Source organism: Anoplophora glabripennis, unplaced genomic scaffold (assembly GCF_000390285.2).
Source record: "Anoplophora glabripennis isolate ALB-LARVAE unplaced genomic scaffold, Agla_2.0 scaffold725, whole genome shotgun sequence".
Taxonomy (NCBI): Eukaryota; Metazoa; Arthropoda; class Insecta; order Coleoptera; family Cerambycidae; genus Anoplophora; species Anoplophora glabripennis.
This window is the reverse complement of record NW_019426038.1, coordinates 1-13,373: the sequence shown is the minus strand read 5'-3', so window position 1 is coordinate 13,373 and position 13,373 is coordinate 1. Positions and strand designations below refer to the sequence as shown.

Sequence of the window (13,373 nt, the reverse complement as noted above, 5' to 3'; positions counted from 1 at the left end):
TGTAGAACAATGACGGGGAACTTGGATTCCCAGGTAGATAGTGGATTACATAATGTCATCATAGAACATTCTTCTGACGATGGCAATACTGTTGAAGACAATGCTGAGGAATCAAGACCATCCAGCGCATCTACTCAAGATACACATTTTCACCAAACTCCGTTTTAACTCGAAAACGCAAGAGAAATTCAAATTTGGAGCAGTTAGTAACTATTGAACAGAAGAAGATGGAACTTCTTTCTCGAGATGATGATAAGTCTGATGATTATTATTTTTTCATGAGTTTAATTCCTCACGTCGCGAATTTAAGTTCGCTCCAAAAACTAAAAATTCGGAATCGTATACAACAAGTTATAATTGACGAACTTCAGCCTACTTTACCTCAACCACTACCTCAGTCACTGCCACATTCTCTGTCTCAATCACTTCTTCATTTTTCTCTTCGTTTAGATTCTCAACCACCTTCTCATTCATTTTGCCATTCAAACCCACAATCTCATTCACTTCCTGATAATTCACGCGAACTTAATAGTTTGTACGAACTTTGAAACTGTAGTCATGAACCAAATAAAAAATAAAATATTAGCTGATTCTTTTATTATTAACCTTAATTAATATACAGGGTGTCCCAAAAATCAACGTCATCCCTTGAAGGGCTGATAGGCCAGCTCATGACTGCCAAAAATATCAAAATATGACCTTTCGTGAAAATCGACACTAGATAAGTTTTTCGAGTGCCACAGATCCAAAATTCCATATACCAAGTTTATACTTTTTCTTATGCAATCCTGAATAGCCCTGCACAGTTTAGACTGAAACTAATAGTAACATAACATTTGGAAAAAAATATGTTTTCCGATTCAGGAGTTAATTTTTTTTGATAGACTTCGACTTCATACTGTAAAAAAATGTACCACGCTAACCTGGCAAGTATTTTAAAAAATTGCTCATTTAGTGCAGTTTTCAAAATGGTATTACATTTGCTGTTTTACTTTAGAAAAAAATATATATTGCTAGTTTAGTGCAAAAGGAGCTCATTGTGATATTATTTCAATAATTAGGAATTCGAATGAAAACACTTAAATAAAATAAATTACTCTTGAATCAGGCAAAAATATTTTTTCCCAAATGTATGGCACTATTACTTTGACTTTGAGCTGTGATCAATAGCAGGCCTATTCAGGATTGTACAACAAAATTTGTAACCTTAAAATATGGAATTTTGGGTTTATGTCACTCGAAAAATAGATCTAAGTTGACGGTTTTCACGAAATTCGTAAAAGCGTTAATATATCGAAATCTAATGACTTTTTACTAACGTCCTATTTTGATATTCTGAGCAGTCATGAGCTGGTCTATCAGTCCTAGAAGGGATTACGCTGATTTTTGGGATACCCTGTATATACAGATCTGTTCGAGCAATTATTATAAATTTCTAAAATATCGCCAAAAATATTTATGCCACACTTTATATATACATAGACTCACATACTTACCTTAAAGTTACTACCAATCGTTCTTCTGGTGAAATTGGCCTCCTGAAATTTGTAGTTTGCCTTTTTAACCGATCTTGAACTTTACTTAGTAGTTTATCAAACGTATCGATTGACTTGGTAGTTAAATGACTATTACTTTTAAGGTTACCAGTTGACATATTATACCAAACAGCTAAAGCTTCCAAATTGCTGATTATGATGGAAACAGATCTTTACCTACTGATTCACGGGGAAATCATTATCCGAAATTGACTTTGACGAGAACACAGAATATCCTAAAGTTAATAATGGAAGTAAAGAAAGATGTTTTGCGAAATGCTACGTAACTGTTAATGCTTCAATTTTTAGGAAATTTTTCGAAATCTAAAAAATCAAAACATGACTTTTTAAATATTGCTTTGAATTCTACTAGCACCGATACACCACACTCAATTCATGAGCGTGCTTGTAATTAAGGTAAGATTATACATTTTAATTTACTTCTTAGTTTTGCTTTCAATTTCTTAGCTGCATTTTCTTATGCCTGTGATCGATCAAATCCTGTTTATAATCTTTTGAGTTTTCAAGTGTATATCTACAACTTATTTTGAGATTCAAATTACGAAATGCCTTTAAAACACAGAACATAAACCAGTACAGGAAAAAGGTAAGAAGATTTATTTTAGTTTTCTACCATACTTTTATTATCCTTATGATTTTTTGAGTTTTTATAACAATATTTTTTTAGATTCAGATTCAGATACATGGACAACACAATTAAAGAAGAAAAAATACAAATAAGAAGTAAGATTTTGTCTGAATTCAAAGCAGAACTTAAAATTATTATTTTTAGGTTGGGCAGCTGATGAAATATGTAAGTAAATCTACTTTCAAAAAATGTTAAAGACTGCGTTAAAAATATCGGTTTCGCGCTCTGATTAGGTCCAGATTCAACTCTGAGAGGGAGAAGTCACCCGCACCAGTGGCGGACCTATATAATTCGACAAATATAGAAGTTTATGTATCCGGTAAGTAAAAATTAATGGTTTTTCTTAATCATACGCCGTATGCGGGGAATATGGGGGTACCAAATCTGTTTAGATAACAGACAACGAGCTAATCTGTTTGGGATAACAGATAATTGCCTTGTCTCCGTTTGGGATAACGGAATTTACCCTGTTTGGTGATAACAGGTTTTATTTTTTAATTTGAAATTTAAAATCTGTTTGGGATAACAGATACCATATATCCGTTCGGGGCAACGGAGTTAGTGATAATCGGGTTCATTTTTAATTTACACTAGAAATCTAAAGACAGATTTTAAGTGCTGATGGTATAATATCGCTAGAAGGTCATTGTTTCAGTTTCTGTTTGGGATAACAGGAAATTTTATATTGTACGTACGGTTATATGATTAACCAACAAACTTCTTTACTTTCAGAAAATACAGAAAAATCTAAGGGTGATGGTAATGATGGGGTTACCCCATCAATAGTTTTGCAGGAGGAAATATTGTCGATAATTGGTAGCGCCAAGGAAACTAAAAAATCATTTGCTGCGCCAATTCAGGCCCAAATTGCTGCTAGTTAGGCGCATGTTTTGGCTTCAGGTTTGGAGAATACGATTCAGAAGACCCTGCTAGGCAAATATTTACCCCCAGAAAACGGCCCTCTATTAAAACCACCAATCCAGAAGTGAACATTGCAGTTTCAGATACAATCATCTGTAGAGACGACAGGCTAATAGCACTTCAGGAACAGGTAGCGGCAAATTTGTCGGCTATTGGGTTGGTATTAACAAATCTGTTATCGGAGACTAATATCAACAAAGCAACAATATTCAGCGCTTACATGATGCAGGTCGGTTGTTGGCCAATATTCACCATTTTGAGTCGATTTCCCGCCATAAATCTAAAAAAAGAATTAAAAGAAACCCTAACAGACACTCCCATTGGGGATTTGTTTTTTTGGAACCGACTTGGATAGTAGAATCTGGGCGGTTAAGGATTTGGAGAAATCCGGACAGCAGCTCAAGCCGCATAACAAAATGAATAAGACCGTGACAAAGGTGTCAGTTCCCAAAGTTCAGGCGGGAAACTCCAAAACCCCTCATTCACAAGGATATGGAGTCCGGAAAGGGCGGCAAATCCGTCGGACTCCGCTCATAGTACCTCGAACACACATCAACCTCTAAGGAAATCACCAGAACGATCAGCGGCGTCGTCGTTGTTAGATCAAGAGGTCAGTAACGCATGTGATCGGTTAAAATTTTTTATTGACAAATGGCAAATGTTACCAATAAATAAGAAACTGTCATCTTACATAAAAGGATTACAGATTCCATTAATTAAAAAACCTCGGCAAACAGTTATTTCCATAGAAAATAAATGGTCTCCTAAAGAAATGTCAGTTATAAGCCAATTAGTACAGAAACTACAACAGGCGGGTGCGATTTCCTTAGTGAAGCCATCTATAGGTCAATTTGTATCAAAAATTTTTACTGACAGTTATGGTAAACCACCGTCAATAACAGAAAAACACCTTTATCATGGTTATTTATTATTTTTCCTAGTTACACTCTTTTCATGCATAACAATAATATTATGTACAATATAAAAACCTTATATCAACAAAATAACAGATAAGAGTTTTATATAAATTCAATTCAGACTGATCCAGAAATCAGTTCCGAATCAGTCTCCGAGCAACATGCATAACAATAATATTCTGTACAATATAAAAACCTCATATCAACAAAATAACAGATAAGAGTTTTATATAAATTCAATTCAGACTGATCCAGAAACCAGTTCCGAATCAGTCTCCGAGCAAGCAAAGCTAACTTCGACTAAGAGCCTATTAGGAAAATTTTCCTAATCATTTTAGGCACCATAAAAGTCTATGACTTAAATACTACAACCTAAAAGAAAATATTTGAGCTCTATGCCGTCAATTCTCCGTGGCACATGGGTTGCCAGCAGAAAATCAAACTTTCCAATTTTGGACCGGCTAAATTAATTAAATAGAAATTGACGGAATTTCGACCCAAGACAGATATTAGAAAAGTAAGACATAAAAACCTTATGCCGTACAAAAATAACGGTTCTGGAAAGAATAAAAAATTTCCATTTTCCAAATATTTTCACTAATGTAAAAATTATAGAAAACTCTAGGGGGGACCGGGGTTGGTTGTCTCACGGGTTGGTTGTCACAGCGGCCATGACAGAAAAGTAATTTTTTGTGCATCTGTATCGAGTCTCGTAAATATACTGAAATTTTGCATACTAATATATCTTGGTGCATATTATGATGCTATATATGTGTTTCATGATATCGTGATATGGCTTTTTAAATAAACACTTATTTAAATTTATTTTGAGACGTTATATTCTAAAACGTGTTTTGGGGCAGGTTGTCTCAAGTTGACATGGGCCCATGCCTGTGTATTGCATTTTCTTGTTGACTTTTTGGGATTTTACTACATAAAAGTTTGCTTGTTTCAGACCTAGTTATAGAAATGTCAAGGCATCATAAGAGAAAGTCTTCTCGAGGGCTTGTTTCACCAGCATTGATGCTGCGTGCTGCTAGAGAAGTGAAAAACTATCACAAATCTATAAGGTCTGTCGCGAGGGATTTTGGCAATAATTATCGCACTTTAATAAGGTATTGTAAAAAATTTACTAGCGAAGAGATAAGCAACACGACAGTATCAACACCATCTACAAAAATAGGCTACCAAAGGAATCGATAAATTTTTACCGATGAACAGGAAGAATTGGAACAATACATATTTCTCACTTCAAGTATTTATTTCGGGTTGACTCCCAAGGTTATTCGGAAAATAGCATTCGAGCTTGCCATTTGTAATAACTTGAAAGTTCCAAAGTCTTGGGAATCGAACAAGCTAGCTGGCTCCGTTTGGTTTACGTCATTTATGAAGAGACACCCTTCTCTGTCCATTGGAACACCTGAAGCCACCAGTTTGGCTCGGGTCACCAGTTTCAACCAACATAATGTCAGAAGTTTTTTTGATAACCTCGAATCGGTAATGAAACAATATAGTTTTCAGATACACGACATATGGAACATAGATGAAACTGGGGTGGCTACGGTGCAAAAACCGAATAAAGAAAAGGATTTAAGCAAGTTTGTGCTATAACCTCAGCCGAGAGAGGTACACTAGTGACCCTAGCTGCTGCTGTGTCGGGAGGTGATAATTCAGTTCCACCATTCTTCGTTTTTCCGAGGGTGCATTTCAAAGACCATTTTATCAGAGATGGGTCAGTCGGCTGCAAAGGAGGAAGTAATCCTTCGGGCTGGATGACAGAAGAGCTATTCGTCGATTTCTAGAAACATTTTCATAACCACGTGAAATCAACTAAGGAAGAACCATGTCTCTTGCTGTTAGATAATCACAGCTTCCACCTATCCATTGAAGGACTAAACTTTGCGAAAGGAAATGACATAATAATGTTATCTTTCCCACCACACTGCACACTGCAACCGTTAGACAGGTCGGTTTATGGACCTTTAAAAAAAATACATTAACAACGCAATGGATTAATGGATGGTAAATCATCCAGGACAACAAATGACAATATATGAAATACCAGGAATAATTACGCAGGCTTTTCCGCTGGCAGCAGCTCCATTGATTGATTCTCACAGGGTTTAAAACCTGTGGGTTTGTCCATTTAATCGGGACATATTTCAAGAGCACGATTTCATGCCGTCGTCTGTCACGAATAGATCACTAATTACGGTTCCTGATGACAAAATTATACACAACGTCGCAGAAAATTAAAACGATAACTTTGATATTAATCGTCGTACAATGCTAGAAGATCATAATACTGGCCATAATGAACTTGCTACGACTCCATATGATGCTCCTAGCCTTAATGACCCTGTATTGGCACAAAATGATAACTCCGGCCTTAATGTTCGTGTAATGGCACCACAAGATTTGACAGGCTGCCAAATGCCAGAGCTATCGCTGCAGCATCAAGCTATAAAAGAACCTATGGCGATCATTAGTCCTAGTCCAAGTGTTTTAAGGAGTTCTCTGATAGTATCGCCGCAAGTTTTGAAACCTCTACCACAAGCTCCTCCGCGCAAGTCGCAGCGAGCTGATAAAAGGAAATGTATATCAGCAATTCTAACAAATATACCGGAGAAGACCTATTTAGAATAGAAAAAAAAAAGGAACAAGAAGCGAAGAAGAAGAAAGAATCGAAACGTGTGTTGAGTGAGAATAAGGAAAATAAAAAGGCTTCTAAAGGAAAGAAAATTAAAAAGAAAGCAGTTGACAATGACGAAAATGAAACAGACGATGAAGAGTTTTGCCTGGTTTGCTTGTCTCCATATTCCGCTAGCAAGTCTAGAGAAGTCTGGATTCAGTGCCAGGATTGTAAGTTATGGGCGCACGAAGCATATACACCTGGTCTCTCAAATTACATTTGCCAAAACTGTGACTCTGAATATTCAGATTGATTTTTTAGACTGGAAGTTATTCGTTTAAAGCGAATTTTAGTTATTTTTTTATTATAAATAAGAAATTTTTCGTTTTATTTTTTGGCAGAATTAGTTACGTATATTTTATGTTTCATCAAAATACTCATATGATTTAAATAAGTGTTTGTCTTTATATTCTCCTCTTAATTTATTATGCGACTACCTACCCCAGACACTGTGACAACCATCCCTGACATGGGGTTAGAAGTCACACTTCTCTTTTTTTTCAGAAAAATTGTAATATTTTCTCAATAAATAATGTTAGAGGAAAAGTCTTTATTTCTTTCTAAACTAGAATGAACATACTATCCATCGATATATAAATGTTCTGGCTAAACTAAGTATATGGGCACTAAAAGAGCAAAAGAAAAAAATGTGACTTCCACCCCTACGACGTGCCTGATTTTAAATAAAGATGTTTATTTGAAAGTTATATTTTACTATGCCGTACGAATGCACTGGCTCTAAGGGCTTCTAACCCTTACCCAGCTCTTACCTTCTACGTAGAATAAGGAAAATTCTTAGAGGCACTCTAAAATTAAAAATTTAGAAAGAGCTATATAAAATTATACCTCAAATCATTATGCCGTACATTTTTTATAGCACATGAGGTCACAGTAGGGAAATGAATTTTCCGCTCAAGGGATGGATATTTTAGTGAAAAGTTCCTGTACGGCATTGGTGCACTTTTCGAATTCATTAAAAAATAACTATAAAAAAAATATTAGCGTATAAATATCGTGGCATCGGGGAAAAAGTTCCCAAAGTTCTAAACAAAAAACGTTTGCATATAACTGCATTTTTTTCCGTGCAAAAGTTTTTAAGAAGTGTACGCACATCTACAATTCAATTTGTTTGTTTTGCCAAAATTTATTTTTTATTATTATAAAGTTTTTGCATTGAAAAAGATTAAATTCTAAAACATATATTGATTAACATAATTTAGTTTTATTGGTCTACCTTCTTGGAATTTACGAAACACTATCTCTTCATTTTATTGTGTATACAATTTATGCAATTTATTTGTATATTCCATGCAAATGTACGGCGATATATTTTTTTATTATCATTTGATAGTTGTACGCGGAGCGCAAATAGCTCCATCTGTCGTGCTGATACGCTCCCGCGTACAATGTATTTCCTTGTCGTGATGATACGACGCAAAACAGCTGAATCGTTCGTCGGTTGTCTCACCTATGGCACACTGATGAGGACTAATATGTCCGAAACCGGTTTGTCTGGTGGGTTAAACTGATGATGACGAACGATCCTAGCTGTTGCACTAGGTGTTGCGGGTATAAATCAATGTCGGTAAGTGCATTTAGCCCTCGGAGTAGTTGTTTCTTTCAACACTGACAATTAAAATCATTTGATGGTGTTAATGTTATGGGGTAAATGCAGTACAGGAATATATAATTTCATACTGTAGTGAAAATGCCTGGGAAAATCCTACTAATTATAGTCCACGGGCCCACTTACAAAAAAAATTATTACCAGCAACCTGTAATTTTGCGTGCAGCTTAAGTTTGACGAGCCACCCAAGATTTGACTACGAGAAACATTCAACAGTGGTAAGTTTTCCCGTGATTTTCAGGAAAACATGTCAATCTGGCATAAACATGAAGTGTTATGACCAGCACTTTCTTAAGTTTAAATGAAAGATAATTTTTTTAAACCCTCCAAAAAATTTGTCCGACAAAAATTTTGTAAATTTGAGTTTGTCCCCCACCCCAAATATGTCGATTTCGTGACATTATGGTTGGAGACAACCAGCAAGCTGATTTTTCTGGGAGAGTTTAGTAATAAGATTTGAAATGAAAGTATCTTATTGTCCGACAAAATTTTTGAGAAGTTTTTGCAGTCCGACGCCCCGAAGATGTCGATTTAACGACAATATGGTTGGTGATAACCAGCAATTTGGTTTTGATTTTTTTCTCTAACAATTTTAATGTATAACACAATAATATACTTGTCCGCCAAAAAGATTGGAAAATTTGCCTTAAAAATGGGAAAAATAACTATTTTTGTGGCACCTAATGTTCATTCCGCTATAAAATAATTAATTTTTTAATGAACAAATAAAGAAGAATAAAGAAGAAAATTATCTTGTTAACAGGAGCAACAGAAATTCATAAATAATTATGTTTATAAAAATTAATTTAATTAATCTCCATCAAAATGATTTCTATGTTCAAAAAACTTATATGTACATTTTATTTTATTTTATAAAAAATGGTAAATGTAAAATGAATGCATAAATTTTTGACAAACAGTTTACACATAGTTTTGTTCTTGAAAAACCAATTAAACCAATTTTAAAAATATTTTGATTCCACCGCACGTTCTCCCTATTTCTTTTTTCAAAGAATCCAACGTGGTAATGGAATCCAACCTTACCCATTTACGATCACCAACTGAATGGTATCCGGAAGATTGCGGTTGGACCATAATAGATAATAAATACGCACATTACTGGTTTGATGGTCCGGAAAGCACTTCAATTGGAGAATTATCTTTTGATACGTATTTTTACATCACAAACTGAACCTTTGCAACATGTACGTATGTATGTATTTACTTATGTAAATTTTATTTCAATTTTTTTTTTAGATTCCGATGTAATTAATGTAAATTCTGGTTAGGCTGAAGAGAGCGAAGAAAGCTCAATGAGCGAGAGCGATGACAGCACTGCCGACGAAGAGGACGAAGAAGATTATTAAACTGTTATTATATAATACATATAGGTACTATAATTTTTTTTCGTAAAAAAATAAGAATTTTTTTATTTTTTTTCAATAAACGAAAAAGTCATTCTGAAATAACCACGTCCAAGTATTGATCATATAACAAATTAATTAACAATTTTTAATATTTACTATTCGGTTTTGACAATATTATTCTGCATTATCCACTTAATAAGGTACGATTGAAATGCAGCAATTTGAGTTGTGTTAATTAATTTTCTAAATGTTGATATTGCATATATACATTTTTTTGTAATTGTATGAAAACATGAATTTAAATTAGTCATATTTATTTTGAAATTTGAGAAATTTTTTTTAGTCAAATATTTTTTATTAAATACAAATTTTTCTTCTACATCATGTATAAGTATTGAAACCGCAAAATTTTATCGTTTCATTTTGTCGGACAAGCAAAAAAAAACCATAATTTTGTCGGACAATTAAATTCTCAGATTAATATTGCATTTTTTTAAATAATGTCCGACAGATGGTTATAACCAACCATGTTGTCGTTAAACTGACATCTACGGGGGCGTCGGACTGCAAAAATTTCTCAAGAATTTTGTCGGACAATAAGATACTTTCATTTCAAATCTTATTACCAAACCCTCCCAGAAAAATCAGCTTGCTGGTTGTCACCAACCATAATGTCACCAAATCGACATATTTGGGGTGAGGGACAAACTCAAAATGCCAACATTTTTGTCGGAAAAATTGTTTGGGGCGGGGGTTTAAAAATATATATATTTTATTTAAACTTTAAAAAAGTGTTGGTCATAACATTCCATGTGTTTATGCCAAATTGACATTTTTTTTTGTTTTGGACCCGTGGACTATTATGAAAACCTGAAATTAAAAATAGACAGCATCCACGGTTTTGTTAATATTAACCCTTGAATAATTGAAAACTAATAAAATAAATTGAAAATATATAGTACCTATTAAAGTAGCTGTCAAATGGATTTTCCAAACTGCAAATATGATAAACAATTTTTTTTATTCACGGCCAATAATATTTTTTTTCAGGTGCCAATAGATTTGTACGGGACTTTTGTATAAAGACTATAAAGTGGAATAACTTGCTTCCGATATTTATGCCGTTCAGGAAATAATGATTTTTACCCAAAGAAAAATGGCGTTAACTTCAGAGCACTCACAATTATGTAATACATTTTTTTAGCCAAATATTTTGTACGGCACTTATATTTTTCATTATTTTACAGCATAAGTAAAACTGAAATCGGTGCCGTACATTTTTCAATAATTTTTTGGAATATGGGTTGAAATTACAAAATTTGCTCTTAGAGCCAGTTTATTCGTACGGCACAGTAAAATATAACTTTATTTAAAATCGGACTCGCCGTACAGTTTTGTATAATTTTTACATTAGTGAAAACATTTGGAAAATGAAAATTTTTTATTTCCAGAATCGTTATTTTTGTACGGCATAAGGTTTTTATGTTTTAATTTTGTAATATCTGTCTTGGGTCTAAATGTCGTTAATTTCTATTTAATTAATCTACCCGGCCCAAAATTGGAAAGTTTGATTTTCCGGTGACAACCCATGTGCCACGGAGAATTGACGGCATAGTACTCAAATGTTTTCTTTTAGGTTGTAGTATTTAAGTGATAGACTCTTACGGTGCCTAAAATGATTAGGAAAATTTTCCTATCCGGCTCTTAGTCTAAGACTTTAGCGATGAGATTTTGTCACACTCCGTAAGTCCTTGTTAAAAAAGAAATTACTAAAAATTAAAAAATTTTACTTACACCGGTAACTAGGGAGTTAGTGACTAATCGTGCCACCTAACGCTAACAGTTACAGAGTGAAAGAAGCAAAATTTAATTGATTCATTCATTGATACATACCTAAGAGTTACCATTAACTTTTCTTTGGGTTCAATGCATACACGAAAATTATAATGCTTTTGAATTCTACTTTCAATTCTAGACAAAATATAGTTAAAAGTTGTTGTCGGCATTTGAAAATATTCAAAGAATTTCCGTGGCTGTTGATTTAAGTCTTTTAAAAGCGTTACATATTCACCTTCTCTATTTCTCGTCACATATAACCTATTGATCCAATATTTTCTCTTTTTCAAAATCATATACTTTAAGACACTATTCTCTAACACAAATACATCATCCGCGTCCATATTGCAAACTGATTTTGTGTGATCAAACACCGACCTACTGTAACCAATACAAACGTACGACCATTGGTCGTCCGAATACGCACGAGTAAATACTCGTACGATTACGCATCCAATGTAACCTCGCACTTACGCACACTTCACAGGGCCATGCGTTCGCGGAAGGCTCTTGGACTGAGTGTTCCGACGTGTTAAAGTCGCGACAGACAATCACTGTAAAGTGTAAGCGAAGCCGAAACAATATGACATTTTTTTAAATTTTTTGAAGTTTGACCTGCTGTCACTTTTGAATAATCGAGCGCCTTCTCGTAAAATCCGACGAAGTTTTTGGAAATTGATTAATACGAAAAGAAACATGTATTAAGCAATGATATTTAAAATTCTAATTATAACGGTATAAACACTATAAGAGAAATTCAAAATATTAACGAAATTCAACTGGGCGACTCGCGACAATGTTTATACTACGGGCCTATATGGAGGGTATAGTTATATTTATAAAACTGTCAGAACACGATTTTCGAAAATCTAAGGTGGGTCAGTGGAAACGAAACAGGCCCAACTTTTTTTTTTCGCCTTAGACTCGCCGATTTTTAATTCGATGAGAAACTTTTTAAGCTTATTGTCAACTCTGCCACTTTTATCTCCAAACAGAGTGGAAATGTAACATAAAAATCGGCTCACCTGAAACTTTTGTTAACATTACTCGATTGTATACGAAATGACCCAGCGATAGAGAAATATCTTGTCAAAAATATTATTTATCAAACACCCACAATAATTTTATAGACGGCCCAATCAAAATGATTATTAACTGCAAATATTGCATTTAAGAAGAGATAATAAATAAGAAAAATTGTTAAGTGGTGATATTGAAAATGCAGGGGAAATGGAAGAAATAATTCAAACTTTAAATGACTGAGTATCTACCATGTCTTAATTTAACATAAATTTTATTTATATATTTTGTGGAGTATCCATATTTAGATTTGTTAACCTATAATATAGATATCTTTTGTTTTCTTTCGAGTACTTGTTTTCTATTTCTGTTATTTGCCAAAAATAAATAATTTTGACGAAAACTGTTCTTGTTTCGATCATACAGAATAATTAAGTATCCTTGAATATAATATTTATTGTTTTTTAGAACTTCGTTCAAAATAGGCAGGCCAAAGAAGAGAAATAGGCCCCACAGCAAATTGCCCGAAAGGCGAATATTAAAGAAAGAAAACAGGGACTTGTGGAAAAGATTAGAGAATCTAGAACGAGACAGGGCAAAAAGACACTTATCGGTGTTAATAGACATTCTCGTTCGCCGACATCCACTATCATTAGTCGTCGTTCACGATCTCGTCACCGATAAGGTCGCTCCCGGAGTGGAACGAATTCTTGTAGGGATCCATCAGAGTCAAGATATTCTTCTGAATCTCTTCAGCATGAAGGTCATTCTCCCAGTGAGGTGAGTTTACGTAGAGACTATAGAAATTA

The 13,373-nt window shown here is 34.0% G+C and overlaps 1 protein-coding gene across 1 annotated transcript in view; it reads left to right on the top strand.

Moving 5' to 3' along the window:
- The window catches only part of LOC108911651 (transposon Tf2-1 polyprotein), a 34,102-nt gene extending 28,469 nt beyond the window's left edge, over positions 1 to 5,633 (top strand). The window contains exons 5-6 of the mRNA XM_023457246.1: positions 3,085 to 3,334; positions 5,544 to 5,633. Of these exons, the coding sequence (XP_023313014.1) occupies positions 3,085 to 3,334; positions 5,544 to 5,633 (340 nt within the window). The remainder of the gene's footprint in view (positions 1 to 3,084; positions 3,335 to 5,543) is intronic.
- Positions 5,634 to 13,373: the final 7,740 nt, after the last annotated feature.